At 60.4% G+C, this 17523-nt stretch overlaps 2 protein-coding genes and 1 non-coding gene across 9 annotated transcripts; 2 read left to right on the top strand and 1 right to left on the bottom strand.

Annotated features, from left to right (window-relative positions):
• The first annotated feature begins 753 nt into the window (after nt 1-753).
• Nucleotides 754-3032, top strand: ZFP36 (ZFP36 ring finger protein). Its single transcript, XM_003997812.5, has 2 exons — nt 754-905; nt 1737-3032. The coding sequence occupies exons 1-2, from the start codon at nt 882-884 to the stop codon at nt 2688-2690; spliced, it is 978 nt and encodes a 325-aa protein (XP_003997861.1). The 5' UTR covers nt 754-881; the 3' UTR covers nt 2691-3032.
• Nucleotides 3033-6330: 3298 nt separating this feature from the next.
• Nucleotides 6331-6423, bottom strand: TRNAI-UAU. Its single transcript is given in 2 exon segments — nt 6331-6366; nt 6386-6423. It is a non-coding gene; the product is annotated as a tRNA-Ile (tRNA).
• Nucleotides 6424-6662: 239 nt separating this feature from the next.
• On the top strand, nt 6663-17334 carry PLEKHG2 (pleckstrin homology and RhoGEF domain containing G2). 7 transcript variants are annotated; one of them, XM_019819554.3, is made up of 18 exons: nt 6663-7592; nt 8243-8330; nt 9195-9463; nt 9545-9645; nt 10431-10497; nt 10603-10649; nt 10890-11040; nt 11340-11477; nt 11645-11845; nt 12308-12574; nt 13407-13440; nt 13533-13634; nt 13753-13800; nt 13880-13918; nt 14083-14099; nt 14207-14383; nt 14489-15413; nt 15493-17334. In XM_019819554.3, the coding sequence occupies exons 2-18, from the start codon at nt 8264-8266 to the stop codon at nt 17115-17117; spliced, it is 4275 nt and encodes a 1424-aa protein (XP_019675113.3). In that variant the 5' UTR covers nt 6663-7592; nt 8243-8263; the 3' UTR covers nt 17118-17334. The 7 variants fall into 7 exon arrangements, with proteins under 7 accessions (XP_019675113.3, XP_006941341.3, XP_044901929.1 ...); XM_006941279.5 differs by having other exon boundaries at nt 8243-8372; XM_045045994.1 differs by having other exon boundaries at nt 8228-8330.
• The last annotated feature ends 189 nt before the right edge of the window (nt 17335-17523 follow it).

Genomic DNA, 17523 nt, shown 5'->3' with positions numbered 1-17523 from the left:
TGCCGTGCTCTGCGTGAGCAGGAGAGGCTCCTTTCCTGCCTCGCCAGGTATCCGGGACCCTCGCCCCCGCGAGTGGGGGTGGAGGGGACGGCGATCAAGCTCGCTGAATCTGGGCTGTTTGGGAGGGAGACCGAACCAGGCGGGCAGGTCTCAGAATCCCCCACCTGGCCTGTTGGTCCCCTCTCCGTTCCCTACGGATTTCTGTATGTAGGTGTTTGTTTCTGCTTGTTTTTCTCCCTCTTTTTCTATTTCTTGTGACCCTCCCTCTGGCTTGTCTCCTTAAGTTTGTCTCTTTGGGACGCTCTACCATGTCTTTGCTGTCTCCCAACTTATCCTCCTCTCCCTGCCCTGTCTCACCCTGTCAGTGTACGTCTCCCAGTGTGTGTCTCTCCCTCCCTGTCTCTATGTTTTTCTCTCCGGGTCTCTCCATTTCTGTCTCTTTCTCGCTCTGCGTCTCTCTCCGCCCCCCCCCCCCCCCCCCCCCCCCCGGCCGTCTCTCCCGCGCACGCCCTCTTGGCCCCTGCCCAGGTCAATTCCCCCAGGAGCCCTGCCCCCACCACGGCTCAGTTCGATTCTCCGCGCCTCAGTCTCCAGCCTTGAAAACTGGGCCGACACCCCTCCCCCCGCCCCCCACCGTGGGCACTCCCCGCCCGGTCGTGGGCCCGCCTCCCCGCGCGTCCCGGCGGGGTGCCGGGCGGGCCTTGCTGGGGGCGCGCGTCCGGGAAGCGCCCCTCCTGGCCCCACCCACCCGGGCGGGCCCCACTGGCCCCGCCTCCTCACTTCGTCTCTATAAAAACACCGGCTCCAGCAGCCAACCGCAGCCTGACTTCAGCGCTCCCACTTTTGGCCGACTTCTCAGCCCATCGGCCGTTCGCGCCGCCATGGATCTCGCCGCCATCTACGAGGTGAGCCCCTGCCGACCGGCACCCCCGGTGTCCGCATGCCTGACCCCCTTCTTAAGCTAGGGCTCCCAGCGCCGAAAACTCTGGCCCGGGACCTCCGGCTCCTTTCTCAAACTGGAGCTCCTTAGAGCCTCACACTCCAGCCCGGGGGCCCTGCCTCCCTTCTCCGACCTGTGCGATCCTCTAGAGGTGAAATGGAGCCTGCGACTTTCGGGTCTCGGCCCAGACATTGGTGGGGTGGCCCTTGGAGGTGGAAAAGTGGAAGACTTTTCTCAGACTAGGGCTGTCTGGAGGCGGAAATGGCCCCACACCTGGTTTTACCCCCTTAGTAGTTGCTGAGGGCGCGGTTTTGCGCGGAGGCGTTTCTGGGGCTGGAGTCTCGGGGTGAGGGGAAGCCGACTTCTCTGTCTCTCCACCCCTTGACCCAGCGGGGAACTCTGGGAACTCGAAAAGCGACGAGATCCCGGCCCCTGCCTGGGTGAAGTTTGCCTGCTCCTCCAGTTGTGAAACTGGAGAACCCGAGGCGCGGGGGTCAGATCCCGAGAGGCCCAGAGGCTCAAAACTGAGAGGACAGTGGCGTGCCTGTCCTCTTCGGGAAGGCTGGGGTCTCCTCTTGATCCAGCGGGGGGAGCCGGAGTGCCTGGGTGCCTCGGCAGGGGCTTCCGTCGCGATTAAACGCAGAACCTCCAAATCGGGAGCCCATGTTTTAACGTGGGCAGGTGGGGCTCGGGCCGGGAGCCCACAAACCGGACTGGCAAGCTCTTAGGTGCCCTGCAGCTGTGGTGGGGCGTCACCCAGCATTTTCGGTGTCTTAACCGGTCCCTGTTCCCACAGAGCCTCCTGTCGCTGAGCCCTGACCTGCCATCTGACCACGGAGAGACTGAGTCCAGCCCAGGCTGGGCCTCCTCCGGGCTCTGGAGCCTCAGCTCTTCCGACAACAGCCCGGCTGGGGTCGGTGCCCGTCCGCCTGGCCGCTCCACCAGCCTGGTGGAGGGTCGAAGCTGTGGCTGGGTCCCGCCACCCCCAGGCTTCGCACCCCTGGCGCCCCGCCCAGGCCCTGAACTGTCACCCTCGCCCACCTCACCCACTGCGACCCCCACCACCTCATCCCGCTACAAGACTGAGCTATGTCGGACCTTCTCAGAGAGCGGGCGCTGCCGCTACGGGGCTAAGTGCCAGTTTGCCCACGGACTGGGCGAGCTGCGCCAGGCCAGTCGCCACCCCAAGTACAAGACAGAACTCTGCCACAAGTTCTACCTCCAGGGCCGCTGCCCCTACGGCTCACGCTGCCACTTCATCCACAACCCCAGCGAGGATCTGGCTGTCCCAGGCCACCCCCATGTGCTTCGCCAGAGCATCAGCTTCTCAGGCCTGCCCTCCGGCCGCAGACCATCACCGCCACCAGCCGGCCTGGCAGGCCCCTCCCTGTCCTCATGCTCCTTCTCTCCCTCCAGCTCCCCACCGCCACCACCTGGGGACCTTCCGCTTTCACCCTCTGCTTTCTCTGCTGCCCCTGGGACCCCTGTGGCCCGAAGAGACCCCACCCCAGCCTGTTGCCCCTCCTGCCGAAGGGCTACGCCGGGTAGCGTCTGGGGGCCCTTGGGTGGCCTGGCTCGGAGCCCCTCTGCACACTCCCTGGGATCTGATCCTGATGAATATGCCAGCAGTGGCAGCAGCCTGGGGGGATCCGACTCCCCCGTCTTCGAGGCTGGGGTTTTTGGGCCACCTCAGCCACCTGCAGCCCCCCGGCGCCTCCCCATCTTCAATCGAATCTCTGTTTCTGAGTGATAAGTGCCTGCCCGGTACAGATCAGCTGGATCTCAAGGGGGCCATTTCTGTTTTGCTGTGGGCTCCACAGGGGCCCTGGGGCTGTGGGGAACTGGGGGACTCAGTCAAGTAGCCTCCCCCCCCCCAACTTCCAAAGTGCATTAACCCACTCCCCTGACCCCACGCTGGGGCGGGTCCCCAGTGTGCAAGCTCGGTGTTCATGGTGTTGGGGGCAGGAGTGTTTTCTGGGTCCTGTAAAAAAAAAAAAATGTAGCAGATTTGAGGAAGGCAGTGAGCCCTCTACCCGCCCCTCTTTCCCAATGCTGTGAATAATAGGCTCCTACTGCTCCCCCCTCCCCATTTCTCCTAGACCCTGAGGTTCCAGTGTCTGGTGGCGACTGGAGCCTCCCCCTGAGGGGGAATCCTGGTGCTCAAAATTTCCCTCCAAAAGCAAGTAGCCAAAGCCATTGCCAAACACCCACCCTGCCCCATCCCCCCAGCCATTGGGCCCTTTATTTATGACGACTTTATTTATTCTAATAGATTTTATAGTATTTATATATATTGGGTCGTCTGCTTCCCTTGTGTTTTTCTTCTTCATTTTTGTAATATTGGAAAAGATGGAATAATTATTGTTATAAGTATACTATAATAATATATTAAGTAATATATATTGTTAAAAGTTTATTTTTGTGTTTTTTGGAATTTTTAAATAAAAGGAATCTGTGTGTAAACTTGAATCCTGGATTTTGTGCGGTCTCGAAGCAGTAAGAGGGGCGGGGAGGGTGGCGGGGCACCTTTTTTAGGGATAGACAGGGTCAACCGAAACCCCGGCCGACTGAGCAGCCAGCGGCGCTTACCTGGCAGGAAGTGACGTCACCTGGCCCGGCCGTCCACCTGAGAGGGCGGGGCCAGGTGAGGTCACCTCAAGAACTCGGAGAGCCAGTTCCCGGGGCGCGGGGGTGCAGGCGTTCCCGTCTAGCCGGGCTCCTCGACCCAGCTCTCGGCCGGGCGCGGGCGGGGACGGCATGTTTCCGTCCCCACGGGGCCGAGGGAGGAGGGCGGGGCGGGGCGGAGAGGACGGAATGTGCCGGGGCGCGAGCCCAGGGCGGACGGGGGCGGCCGGGCGCGGCGAGTGGGGGAGGGGGCGTCCCGAAAGTCGGGGCGTCCTGGGATCCCACTACCCGGCGTTCCAGGACGTGAGAGCCTGGGGGACTCAGGCTTTCGGAACCCCCTGGGGGAGGCAGCTTGAAAGCCTCAGGATTCCAGAATTTCAGAGGTAGTCTGGGCGACTTAGAATTCGAGGCCCTTGGGTGTCTCAGAAAACTTTCCGGGATCCCAGAATGCAGCATTCTGGCTTTCCGGGCCCCCAGGTCCTCGGAATTGCAGAGTCTTGGCCCGACGGGGCCCGAAAAGTTCGGCATTGCGGGATCTCGGCATTTGGGGGTCCTCGGAAGCTCGAGGTTCCGCGCTCCAGGCGGGGCCGAGCCGGGGGTCGGGCTCGCCGGGCCAAGAGTGTGGGTCGCGGCCGCGTCGGGCGGGGCCCCGAGGACAGCGGCGTCCTCGGACCATACAAGGCAACAGGCGGCGGGAACCACCCTGGGGCGGGGGAGCCGGCCGCCCCGAGCCCGGAAGCCGCCCCGCGTCAGCGCCGGCGCCCCGCCCCCCTTCCGCCGCCGCCTCCGCCCCCCCTACCCCATCCCCCCCCCCCCGCTTTCCTCTCCCCATCCCCACTTCCCTCTCCTCTCCCGCCCTCCCCCCGTCAGTTCCTCCTCCCTTACCCTCCTGCGCCACCCTTCCCCCCTCACCCTCTCCGACTCTTCCTCTCCCCTTTTTATTGTGTTCCCCTTCCAGCCCCCACCCCCCTGTCCCTTTACCCCCTTTTCTCTTTCCTTCAGTTCTCTTCCTCTCCCTTCTCCCCTCTTCCTGCCCTCTCCACCCTTTCCCCCCCTGCCTCTCACTCCTTGTCGCCTCGGTTCCACCTATCCTCCCCACCCCTCTGCTGTCTCCTGTCGGGGTTCTCCCTCTCCAGACGCTTCCCCTCCTCTGCCTTCTCCCCTCCCCTCCTCTTGCCCTCCTCTTTGGCTCGCTCTCCTTGCACACCGAGCAGGCCCTGACCATTGATCTCCTCTTCCAGGAAGCTGCCCCCCCCCCCGCCTCAGTTTTGGGAAAGGGCTCAGATCCCCAAATTTAGAAGAGGGTTGGAAAAAAATATATAGAAATGCGGAGACCCAAAGACAGTGGGGAGGCAGAGAGCAAGAACAAGCCATGAGGAGACATTTACAGACACTTGAGGTACAAGAAACTGACATCTCTGGCCCCTGCCTTAGCAAAAACAGCCTCTGCTGGTAAAAACAAAAGCGAACCTCATTTGAGAAAATGGTCCCTACCAGCAGCTACCTCCCCTTGACTCTTTGTTGTCAAACTCACACCCCAGTCCAACAGCAATTCTGTCTGATTCACCTTCTAAATATATCTACCTGTCTCCTCCTGTGGCCCCCACCGTGGTCCTATCCAGCATCATCTCCCACCTGAACCTTCATAGCAGTCCCTTCCTGCTTTCCTGGCCCAGGACCTGCCCTCAGTCTCTCCCCACTCCCCAACAAAACAACCACAGGGAACTTGTCCTGACACCTGAGTCAGAGTCCCATCACATAAAAGGCAAAGTCCTAAGACCTCACCAGCCTACGTGGCCTTACCTTTGGCTGCTCTTGCTCTAGTCACACTGGCTTCCTAGCTGCTCCACCATTATACCTGACCTGCTTCAGCCACAGGGCCTTTGCACAGGCTACTATAGCTACCTGAAATATTCCCCAGTTATCCCTATGGCTTACTCCCCTCCATTAGGTTCCTGCTCAAATGCCTTCTGAGTGAGATGGTGTTTGACTACTATTACTGCAGCCCACACCGAACCTCCAACACCTCATCCTCTTTCTCATTTGCTCTACTTTCTCCACGACATTCACCACCACCTAACATATAAAATATACTTAGTTTTCATGTTTATAGAAACTTGTCTCTCCAGCTAAGAATGTCAAATCCTCAACGGCAGGGACTTTGTCTTGTTCACTGCTCTATCACTCACACCTAAACCCTAAACAGGAGTCAGTCACATAGTGCACGTTTAGTATTTGTTGAAAGGAACAAACCAACTCAGAAAGAGGGAGGAAAAGGGAAAGTGAAAAATCCAAGACACAGGAGAAAAAAAATATGTGACGTGACTGATGTCAACTAAACTTTTTCTCAATTTATACATGTATCGAATCATGTACACTTTGGACTAATACAATGTTATATGGCAATTATATCTCAATGAAACTGGAAAAAAAAGAGGGAGAGAGGGAGAAGATGGAGAAAAAAAAGCAATGCCTTGGACAGTTTGCGGAGAACCCGACACATACACAGAAATCTTAAACTGAGATTTGCAGACCCAATTGAATTCGCAGGCATATAAGAGGCGATACCACCCTCTGGCGGCCAGGATGGAAAGGGCGCCTCCCCACAGTACAGAACACTCCCGGGCAGCTGCCTTAGTTCCAGGAGTCTTTCTAACCCAAAAACTCCGAAGATCGAATGCTCGCTCCCCTCAGTGGTGATGTAGATGTTTTAGTTCACTTACAAGACGTGTACATTTGTAAAATGCTGGTAACAGAAAAAAAGGTGCTCCAGGTGAGGATCGAACTCACAACCTCGGCATCGCTCCGCTCGCACTGTCGTATAAGTACCGCGCGCTAACCGATTGCGCCACTGGAGCTCCGGCCGCACCCTCGCGCCGCGAGGTCCTTCAGTCGCTTTTGGACACGTGACCCTCCCCGCTGGACAGCTCCGCCTTTACTGCATATGCAAATAATAATTGTTCGGTTGACCAATGGGAGAAAGCGCGTTACCAGTTCCGGATTCTCACGCCCTGAAGGCCCTTGCTGTAAAAGGGAAAAGTCAGAAGCTTTTGGAATGTGGGGGTGTAGCCTTTCTGGGACTCGCCTTCTTATGAATATTCAGAATCAGGGGGGGAGGGGTCTTAACCCTTTACCGACTGGCTGGCCGGAAGGCAGCCCCTCCCCCCCGCGGGCGGGAACAGGATGTGCGCCGGGGCGGCTCGGGGGGGAGGGGAAGCCCTAGGCGACCGCCCCCCGCCTCACAGCTGGGACCGGACTCTCCCGCCACAGATGTGGCGCTGCCGCCGCCGGAGCCCCGTGGTACTCATCCCAGAACCCGAAGGGTCCAAAGTCGTGGACTCTGGCGTCGCGAGTCTGTGCACCGCTCCCTGAGAGACCCCGAAGCCCGGGACCCCGCGTCCAGGCTAAAGGACCCCAGATATCCAGGTGCCCAGCGCCCCCTCCTGGAGGAGCCGGGAGTCCGGGACGTCAGCCCCGCGCGTTCCTGGAGGCCGAGCTTTCTGCACCCCGTTTTAAAGAACTTAGGATCCCAGATCGGTGATTACCTCCAACGGTTCCCAGATATCCGAGCCCAGCATCCGAACTTGGCAAACGGACTCCCAGCACCCCGGCCAGTCTGTTTGGTGCTGAAACCCCCACTCCTTCCAGGGGACCCAGGAACTGGGGACTCCCCTGCGCTCCCGCCTGGAGATGGTTTAATCCCTGCTCCTAGAGTTAGGGGAACTCAGGAATCCGGTCGCCCCACGGCCCTATCTAGAAGACTCAGGAACTTGGGTCCCCAGCACCCCATCTGAGACCCAAGAGTCGAGACTCCCAGCATCCCCCATTGAGAGGACCAGGAAATTCGGACCGCTGCATCCCACTCTCCGAGAGACCTCGGATTCTGGTTCCTGGAGGCTGAGAGCCCGAAGTTCACGCCCCTGACTTGCAGAGACCCAGGAGTCCGGCTTTGCGTCTCCCCGGGGACCGTGCTAGGGTTGAATAGGAATCCGGCAGCCTCGGCTCGGGGCTGGAGACTCCCTGGGAGGTGAGGGGGGAGGCGAGGGGCCCCGACGGGCTGGGGGAGGGGGCGGCGCCGCTGCCGCTGAACAATGAGGGGGCGTGCCGGCGGGGGGCGAGCGGAGGCGCCGGCGGGAGTTTGGGTCTGAAAGGGTGTGGGAAGGCGCTGGGGACCCTCGCTGAGGCGGTGGGGACAGTAAGCGGATCGCGGAGGGACTGGCTGGAGAGGGGAGTGGGTCGAGGGCTCAGGGCCAGCGCCCCAACTCGCAGCCCTGGGCGGGGGAGGGAGCCGTCTGCAGGACCCTGGCATCCGGTCCCCCAGCCTCCTCCGCCCTCCCCAGGGACCTCCCGGCCTCCCGCCCACGGCTTTTCCCAGCCCTGCCCCTCGCCCTCGGCTCCAGCCAGAGCCCAAACGTTCCCAGGATCCCTGAGCCTCCGGCCCCAGACAGACCAGACTCCTAGCTTCACTCCTCTTTGTCTCAACCTTTCCATCTTTTTCTCTGTGTTCTCTCTCCCGGTGCCCCTCTTTCTATCACTATGCCTCTGTCTGCCCCATTATTTACTCTCCGGTCCCTCCTGGACTTAGATCACACTCCTAATTCTCTGGCCTAATCTGTGAGCGTGGGCGGCGGGGAAGCCGATGGGGTCCTGATATCCGAGCAGGGGGTCTTTCCGCAGAAGCCGCTGAGCCACTCAGCCATGCCCGAGGGAGCCCGCGGACCGAGCCTGTCCAAACCCAGCCCTAGCCTTGGCCGTGGCCCCACAGGTGAAGTGTGTGACTGCGCAGCTGTGTGTGAGACCCAGACAGGTGAGAGTCCAAGGGAGGGTGGAGCTTGCTGGGCATTTGTTCCTTCATTCAAGACACTGGCTGGCCCAGTGCTGGCCACATAGGGTGACCAAGACAGTCCCAGCTCTGCCTACACAGAGTTCCCAAGTCTGGTGGGACAGATGGAACCATCCCTAGATGGTGACAGTCCGGAGGCGGACACCCAGAGTCCAGCGGTCAAGCCTGGGCAGGGGTGGGGGTGGGGGTGATAGCCCTTTCCTCTCACTCTGGGAGCCCAGTATGGGAACTCAATGGAGGCTTCCTGGAGGAGGAGACATAAGAGAATTAAAAGATAAGCAGCAATGAGTTGGGAAAAGCAAGGAAGAGTATTCCACACAGAGGGAAAAGTATGCGCAGAGTTGAGAGAAGGCTGTGTTTTTAAGTAACTGAAGGCAGCCGAATACGACTGGAGTCTGGAGTGTGAGAAGTGGTGTGTCTGTGGGAAGAGAACAGACTGGAAAAGTCTCTGATGGCCACGTTGCATAGGGCAGTGTGGATCTGAGGAGTTTGGACTTTCTCCTGAGGGCATGAAGGGGTTATACTTAAAGTGACAGGGTCAAACGGGCAAATTAATAAAGATCTCCCAGGCTGATACACGGAGGTGGATTAGAAAAGTGGAGGTCGAAGCCCAGAGAAGATCCTGATGGGAGAGAACAGGACAGGACCAAGGCAGTGCAGTGGCAAGAGGAGAAGGGAGCCCTGGGAGGAGAGGAGGGGCAGATGTTGACCTGGGGTGGGTGAGTGTAGGGCTGCATTCATTCAGCTGGGGAGACGGCCTGATCTCCTGCTTCTCACCCCTGGCAGCCCCTGCAACCCCTGCCATGGCCTCCCCCCGAGGTTCTGGGAGCTCCACATCCCTGAGCACGGTGGGCTCCGAGGGGGACCCGGCTCCAGGGCCCGCCCCAGCCTGCTCAGCCTCTAGGCCAGAGCCCCTTCCAGGACCCCCCATCCGCCTGCATCTGTCACCTGTGGGGACTCCGGGTTCCGCCAAACCCTCGAGGCTAGAGCGAGTGGCTCGCGAGATCGTGGAGACAGAGCGGGCCTATGTCCGGGACCTTCGCAGCATTGTGGAGGTGAGGCAGGCGGGTACCCGAGCACAGTGGGGACCCAGGCCAGCCCTCCACCGCCCCCCATAACCCCAGTCATCCCCACAGGACTACCTGGGTCCTCTGCTGGATGGCGGGGTCTTAGGGCTGAGCACGGAGCAGGTGGGCATACTATTTGCCAACATCGAGGACATCTACGAGTTCAGCAGGTCAGAGGCGGGAGGGACGGGCAGGGGCACCAGCTGGTAGGGCTAGGGGAGGCGGGCTGTATCCTAACCTAAACCTTGGAGTCCCACGACCCCCTCTCCAGGCTGGTACATGGGAGGTAGTGACATCGGGCAGGGATCATGATGGGGAGTGAAGGAACCAGAGTGGTGGAGGCGGAGTTGGATAGGAGCCCGAGGACCCAGATGAGATCTAAGTACGGGGATGGGTCTCAGCCCTAGGTCAGGTCTGAGATCACGGTGAACCCACGGCTCACGTGGGGGGCCTAAAGATCCTGACAGCGTGAGCATTCGCGTGACCACGTCGTCCCGAGAAACCCCTCAGTCCCAGACAAACCAGATGGTTGGCCTGGACCCAGTGAGGAAGATGCTGGTGTCCAAGGATCACGACCCCTCTGAGCGTCTTGATGAGATCGATCTCCACGTTATTGCAGGAGCTCTGAGGTGACGTGACGAGATCTCAGGATCACAGCAGCCTCTTAAGATGATCCCAGCTTTGAGGGCCAGGACACCCCTCTCCCTGGGTCATATCACGAGACCCCTAGGCTCACGGCAGCTGTGACAAGATTTGGGGCTGAGGAACGGGACGCTGTCCGTGGACAAAGTCTGAGCGGGGCTGTGATCTCCCCACGTAGCAATCAGAAGACTCCCTTCGGATACGATAGCCCCTTGAGAGATCCTGGCAGCCACCAAGTCCCCAGCCTCCTGGAGTCGTCCCACGGGGGGCTGTGGGGACAGGGCAGTCCCTGACCTCGCCCTCTCCCCCACAGTGAGCTCCTGGAGGACCTGGAGGGCAGCAGCAGCGCAGGGGGCATTGCCGAGTGCTTCGTGCAAAGGGTGAGTCAGGGTGGGGGCTCTCAGTCCGGGATGGGGCTGGGGGTAAGGCGGGGGGTCCCAGGGAGTTGGGACCTCAGGTCTCCCTAACTGCTGTGTCACCCACAGAGTGAGGATTTTGACATCTACACATTGTACTGCATGAACTACCCGAGGTGAGGGGTGAGGAGTGAGGAGCCCCCGCTGGGCCCCAGGCCTTTGCCCGCTGAGTTGATGTGCCAGCCAACCTCCCTCCACCTCGACCCATCCAGCTCCAGCCCCTGCCAGCCTATGACCTTAACCGAGCTCTCCCTAAGCTGCCCCTGACCCCTGCCAGCCCCTGAAACCCTGGCCACGCCCCGCCGCGCCCTCCCCGCTGGGGGCTGCCAGCCCCCTGACCTGTGCCCCGCCCCCAGCTCCCTAGCCCTGCTCCGGGAGCTGTCGCTGTCCCCGCCCGCAGCCCTGTGGCTGCAGGAGCGCCAGGCCCAGCTCCGCCACTCGCTGCCCCTGCAGAGCTTCCTGCTGAAGCCTGTTCAGCGCATCCTCAAGTACCATCTGCTGTTGCAGGTCAGCCGTGGCCCTGGGGGTGCTGCTCGGGGAGGGCAAGGTCCTGGCCGTTGACCGCCCGGTGGTACAGCTGCAGGGTGGACCCAGGACAAGTCCCTAGAAACTGGGCCAGCAGTCGGGGGCAAGTTCTTGCCACCAGTGGGGACTGGGTCCAGCTGATTCCTCTTTCTGTCTCTGCCTGTTTGTCTCTGTCCTCCTCTGGGTCGCCACCTCTGTCGCTGCCTCGGTATCTGTCTGTCTCCTATCATTACCATCCTCTTCTCTTGTTTCTGTTCCCTCCCTGGGTGCCTGCCTGGCAGGAGCTAGGCAAACACTGGGCAGAGGGCCCGGGCGCCGGGGGCCGTGAGATGGTGGAGGAGGCCATTGTGTCCATGACAGCGGTCGCCTGGTACATCAATGACATGAAACGCAAGCAGGAGCATGCTGCGCGCCTCCAGGTGACCCCAGGGTGGGCCGGGGCTGCTGGATGGGGGCAGTAGGCACGAGGGCCTTTGGTGGGGGTGGCCTCGGAGGACGGGCTGGGGTAGCGCAGCCTTGTTGCTAACCTCCTGGTCTTGGTGTGTGTGCGCGCCCCTGTGCCCTGCGCACCTGGCGGGCCCGGCAGGAAGTGCAGCGGCGGCTTGGCGGCTGGACTGGCCCGGAGCTCAGTGCTTTCGGGGAGCTGGTGCTGGAGGGCGCGTTCCGAGGTGGCGGAGGGGGCGGCCCCCGACTTCGAGGGGGCGAGAGGCTGCTCTTTCTCTTCTCACGGATGCTGCTCGTGGCCAAACGCCGGGGGCCGGAGTACACCTACAAGGGCCATATCTTCGTGAGTTCAGGGTTGGGGGCAGGACCAGGATGTCACCTGCGGGGTGTATTCTGTATACCTACACCTGTGTACCTACGGGCTAGCTGGGGGCAGGCGGGGTCTGCCAAGGAGGAACAACCCAGCCTCAATTTGAGGGCCGTGTTTTCTTGAGTCCAAGGATGGGGGTGAAGTTTAATGAAGGGTGAGGGCATCAGGATACAGGTAGGGCCGGTGGCGGGGGGGGGGGGGGCTGGATTTGCCCATCAGGCAAGCGTCTTCATGAGCGGAGCACATCTGGACCCAGATGAGGGCGAGGGACTGGTGAGGGAGAGCAGAGCCCAGCCTGGTGGGGGGGCTCCACAGGGGGTAAGGGGACCCGCCACACAACCTCATGGGGCACATCTTTCTAGGAGGTAGGAACCCAGATACACACTGAGTCCCGGGGCTCTGAGCTCCCTGCCCCGTTCTGTCCCCCTTACCCAGTGCTGCAACCTGAGTGTGAGCGAGAGTCCTCGAGATCCTCTAGGGTTCAAGGTGTCCGATCTGACCATTCCCAAACACAGGCATCTGCTCCAGGTGAGTGCAAGGTGGGGCTGGGCGGTCAGGGTTCCCCTCAGCCCCCAGACCTTCCACCTGGCTCCCGACTCCCTATCCCACCCCCAGGCCAAGAACCAAGAAGAGAAGAGGCTGTGGATTCACTGTCTCCAGCGCCTTTTCTTTGAGAACCACCCCGCCTCCATCCCTGCCAAGGTACAGCTCCTGCCATATCCAAGGGGCTTCGGAATGCTGGAGGCATTCCCCCCCCTCCCGTAGTGCTACGAGACCCTGAATGTAGGGGGCTCGCTTAGACCGTGATCAGTAAGTTGCATTTTAAAAAGAAAAGGAGGGGGGCACCTGGGTGGCTCGGTCGGTTAAGCATCTGACTTCAGATCTCCCGGTTCATGAGTGTGAGCCCCACATTGAGCTCGCTGCAGTCAAGACAGAGCCTTCACGGGATCCTCTGTCCCCGTCTCTCTGCCCCTCCCCCACTTGCAGTCTCTCAAAAGTATTTTTTTTAACGTTCACTTATTTCTGAGACAGAGCATGAGTGGGGGAGGGGCAGAGAGCGAGGGAGACACAGAATCCCAAGCGGGCTCCAGGCTCCGAGCTGTCAGCACAGAGCCCGACGCGGGCTTGAACTCACAAACCATGAGATCATGCCCTGAGCCGGAAGTCGGTTGCTCAACCGACTGAGCCACCCAGGCGCCCCTCTCTCAAAAATAAATAAAACGTTAAAAAAGTAAGTAAGACGGATGCCAACTCTTTAAAAAAACAAGTAGATCAAAATAAATTCCCGCCTGGGTTTGAATCCCAGCTCCACCACGTCGCTGCTGTGTGACTTTGGGCAAGTGACGCTACCTCTCTGGCCTCGGTTTCCTCACCTGGAGGAGTCAGGGCACCGAGTTCGCAACCTGTGGTGACTATTAATAATCACCAGTCGTGTGACGTGCCTCATACAGAGTAGCACCCGTTAATAGGACTGTGACTGGGGCGCTCGGAGGCAGCCCCCAGCGACACAGCCCCTCACCCTGGTCTCTTTCAGGCAAAGCAAGTTCTCCTTGAAAACAGCTTGCACTGTGAGTTGGGGCCTTGGGTTGGGAGGATGTGGAAGTCGGAGGATGACTTCCAAGGAAAAGTAGATCACGGGGTTCCCAATGTCTCCCCGCAGGTGCTCCTAAAAGTAAGCCCATCCCAGAGCCCCCGACACCCCCTCTTGGGTCTCCCCGACCTCGGGATGCTAGAAATTTCACCCCTGGACGAAGGAACACAGGTAAAGAAGATGAAACCCTGGGGTTCCCCCGCTTCTCCCCCAGGAATTGTACCCCCGGCCTGCCTCCTCCAGCCTGGAGCTGGGCTCATCGTGGGGTTCTCCTCTGCCTCTCCCACAGCTCCGTCTCCAGGACCCTCTGCTACCCGCCGTGGCCGCAGACAGTCTGGTGAGTGTCCTCCACCTGAAAGTTGACGAGAGAACGCGGGGGGAGCTGGGCCCCTGACGTTCCTGTGTCCTCTCCCCAGAGCCAGTAAAGGACCCGTATGTTATGTTTGCACAGAATGGTAAGTGGCCACCCTAGCCCGGCCGGGTCCATGCCTCTCTGTCTGTCTCTTCCCGAGAGATGCCCCGTGTGCGTGGGGGAGGGCTGATAGGGGCAGCGGATCGGCTGTAAGGAATCATCCAGATTCTGCATCTCACTCTTCTCTTTCTCATCTCTCCATCCCAGCTAAGCCTAGACTCAAGGTAAGAAATACCCTAGCACAGGGTCTGGGGACCCGGACTCCTGAGTCTGGGAGGAAGAGATGGGCGGCCCTCGACTCTTGCCCTCCGTCCTCTTTCCTTGTTCACAGCATGCTGGCAGTGAGGGGGAGCTCTACCCCCCCTTGGAGCCTCAGCCACCAGTTCCAGCTTCCGGACCCCCTGAGGACCTAGAGGACACTGGCCCCCCCACGCTGGAACCCTCCGGGACCTCGATCACGGAGGAGATCCTGGAACTGCTGAACCAAAGAGGCCTCCGGGATCCAGGGGTGAGCTGGGTGTCACATCAGGGCGTCCTTGGGATTTAGCTCGGTGAGGCACAGCCCGGGGGCCGGAGGGCCAGCCCACCATGGTATCTTTGGCCTCTTCCCCAGTGCCCACTACAGCCGCCCCCCCACGACATCACCACGTTCCCTGGAGACTCCCAGGTGCCAGGCGACAGTGAAGCCCTCACATTCCAAGCCCTTCCCAGCCGGGACTCTTCAGAAGAGGAGGAGGAGGAAGAGCTGGAGTTGGATGAACGGGAGCCTTCCCCACTCCATGTGCTGGAAGGCCTCGAAAGTTCCAGTGCGGCTGAAATTCCCGACGTTCCCAGCCGTACCAAAAGTCCAGACGTACCCAACCTCCCTGAAATTCCCAGCCTGTCTGAAATTCCCAAGATTCCCCACCTTCCCAGCCTCCCTGACATCTCCAGTGTTTTTGAAATGCCCTGCCTTCCATCCATACCTAGTGTCCCTGACATTCCTAGCCTTCCCAGCACTCCCGCCCTTCCCTGTGATTCCTGGCTTCAGGGAGCTCTGCGGGAGCCCGATGAGGCTCTAGCCACGAGGAGAGAACTGTTTCCCGGAAGCAGTTCCACCAAAGGAGAGCGGTCCTCTGGGGGCAGGGTAGGGCAGCAGGATCCTGAGGAAGGGGAATCCTTCCCAGATTTCCAGTCCCAGGATGTCACCCGAGACCAGGGATTCTCAGATGAGCTGGGATTCCGCTCTTGTTCAGAAATCCGGAGCGCCTGGCAGGCACTGGAGCAGGGGCAGCTGACCCGGCCCGGTTTCCCAGAGCCACTGCTCATCCTGGAAGACTCGGATCTGGGTGGAGGTGGCGGGAGTGGGAAGGCGGGAGCCCCGAGTTCGGAGAGGACAGCTTCCCGAGTGCGAGAGCTGGCCCGGCTTTACAGCGAGCGGATCCAGCAGATGCAGCGGGCGGAGACCCGGGCGTCGGCCAACGCGCCCCGCCGCCGGCCCCGTGCTCTGGCCCAGCCGCAGCTGTCCCCCTCCCTGCCCCGTGAGCAGGCCGAGCCAGGTGAGGTCCGGGTGTGTGGTCAGCAGAGACGGCCCACACTGAGATCGCGGTCCTGACTCCGTTCTTTCCGTGCACACAGGGCCCCTGCCTGCCTTTGGACACGTGCTGGTATGTGAGCTGGCCTTCCCGCTGACGTGTGCCCAGGAATCTGTCCCTCTGGGTCCCGCCACCCGGGTTCAAGCTGCCACACCTTTGTCTAAGCAGGGAGGCTGCCTGGGTGGCCAGGGTCTAAATGTTTCAAATTTGCCTGAGCAAGACCGTCTGAGCATCCAGGTTCCAGCTGCTACCCCTTTGCCTGGGCAAGGAGGCCCCTGGAATATACAGAGTGTGGCTGGAGCCCCCACACCCTTGCCCGAGCAAGAAGACCCCCCACACGATCAGGTTCCAGCTACAACTTTACCTGATCAAGAAGGCCACCTGGAAACCCAAGTTCCAGCTACCACGCCTTTGCCTGAGCACAGAGGCCACATGGACATCGAGGTTCCGACCAGCCCAGCTGTACCCAAGCAGGGACGTGGTTCTGATGCCATGGGTTTAGCCACCACTCCTGTGCTCAAGAAAGAAGGCCACCTACAGAGCCAGAGCCCAACCACCACCCTGTCAACGAAGCAAGGCGGTTCCGGGGATGTTCAGTTCCCAGCTGCTGTTTGTGAGCAAGCCGTCAACACTTTGCTTACGCCTGGAAGCAGCCCGGACCATCAGATCCCAGGCAACACTCCACTGCCCTTGCGGCGTGACCTCCCAGACGTTCAGGTCCCAGGTACTTCACCTGGGCCTGCGTACGGAGGCCGCCTAAGCCACCAGACCCCAGCCAACGCCCCGCTGCCTCTGCCCCAGGACCTCTCAGACATTCAGGTTCCGGGTACCTCAGCTGTGCCTGCACACGGAAGCTGCCTAGACCGTCAGATCCCAGCCGACGCCCCACTGTCCTTGCCCCAGAACCCGAATGTCCCAACTGCCGCACCTTTGCCCCGGCAACAAGGCCTCATGGACACCCAGGCCCAAGCCCTCCAAGCCCTCCCGCCTTTGCCCAAGCAGGGAGGCCTCCCAGACGTCCAGGGGCTATCTGCTGCACCTCTGCTTCAGGAACAAAGCTTCACAGACCTCCACGTCCAAAAACTTACACCTTTGTTGGAGCAGAAGAGCCTCACGGACACTCATGTTCCAGCTGCGACCGCTTTGCCTGAGCAGGAAGGCTCTCGGGACAGTCAGGGCCTGTTACCCATCCCGGTTCCAACCACCGTGGTTTTCTCCAAACCAGGAGGCCACCCGGTGTCTCAGGTCCCCCGGTCAGAGTCTTCAGAGTTGACCCCACCCCACAGTCCCCCTCCTCCAACCCGTCAGCTCCTGGGTCCCAGTGCAGCTGCCCTCTCAAGATACCTGGCAGCGTCCTACATCAGCCAAAGCCTCGCTCGGAGACAAGGGCCTGGGGGAGAAGTTCCCCCAGCCTCCCGGGGTCCCTGGTCCTCCTCTGCCCCGGCATCGCGGGCACCTTCACCACCACCCCAGCCCCAGCCCCCACCACCCCCAGCCAGGAGGCTCAGCTATGCCACCACGGTCAACATCCATGTCGGGGGCGGTGGGCGGCTACGGCCAGCCAAGGCCCAGGTCAGGTTAAACCATCCTGCTCTCTTGGCCCCCACCCAGGAATCTGTGGGCCTTCGTAGGGCCCAGGGAGCTCCTGATGCCCCTTTCCACATGTGAGCCAGGATATCAGACTTCTTGAAAAGCAAGGACTTCAACCAGATGCCACAGACCCTCAGAACTTCACCCAGATGTCCAGACACTGAACAAAGGTGTAAAAATTGCCGCAGCTTTCCAGCAACTGGGATCTGCTTTGGCAAATGGCTCTCCTTACTTACCTTGATTAACTCAACAGGGATGGGGGAAGGGGCTGTCATTAATATTTTGTTCATTCCTATTTTGAAGTTCTGTATCTTTTCCCATTCCGGAGGCAGTGGGGGGAGGACCAGACAACAAATGGGAAGGTCTGACACAGCACGAATCCGTGGCTCAGTACGGGGTCGGGGGGAATCTCAAACTTCTTTGAGCGTTGCTGACAACCACCCATGAGAGTTTGGTGTGTGCTGTTTCAGAGAGTTTATGGACG

Source organism: Felis catus, chromosome E2 (assembly GCF_018350175.1).
Source record: "Felis catus isolate Fca126 chromosome E2, F.catus_Fca126_mat1.0, whole genome shotgun sequence".
In the NCBI taxonomy this organism is placed as follows: Eukaryota; Metazoa; Chordata; class Mammalia; order Carnivora; family Felidae; genus Felis; species Felis catus.
The sequence above is the reverse complement of the archived record's forward strand: the minus strand, read 5'-3'. Positions and strand labels throughout refer to the sequence as shown.

Excerpts from the sequence above, each read along its gene's own strand:
- ZFP36 (XM_003997812.5), top strand. The coding sequence starts at position 882 with ATGGATCTCGCCGCCATCTACGAG. Across the intron at positions 906-1,736 it reads ATCTCGCCGCCATCTACGAG|AGCCTCCTGTCGCTGAGCCC; the intron begins GTGAGCCCCTGC and ends CTGTTCCCACAG.
- PLEKHG2 (XM_006941279.5), top strand. The coding sequence starts at position 8,264 with ATGCCCGAGGGAGCCCGCGGACCGAGCCTGTCCAAACCCAGCCCTAGC. Across the intron at positions 9,464-9,544 it reads ACCTTCGCAGCATTGTGGAG|GACTACCTGGGTCCTCTGCT; the intron begins GTGAGGCAGGCG and ends TCATCCCCACAG. Across the intron at positions 13,441-13,532 it reads CCTTGAAAACAGCTTGCACT|GTGCTCCTAAAAGTAAGCCC; the intron begins GTGAGTTGGGGC and ends GTCTCCCCGCAG.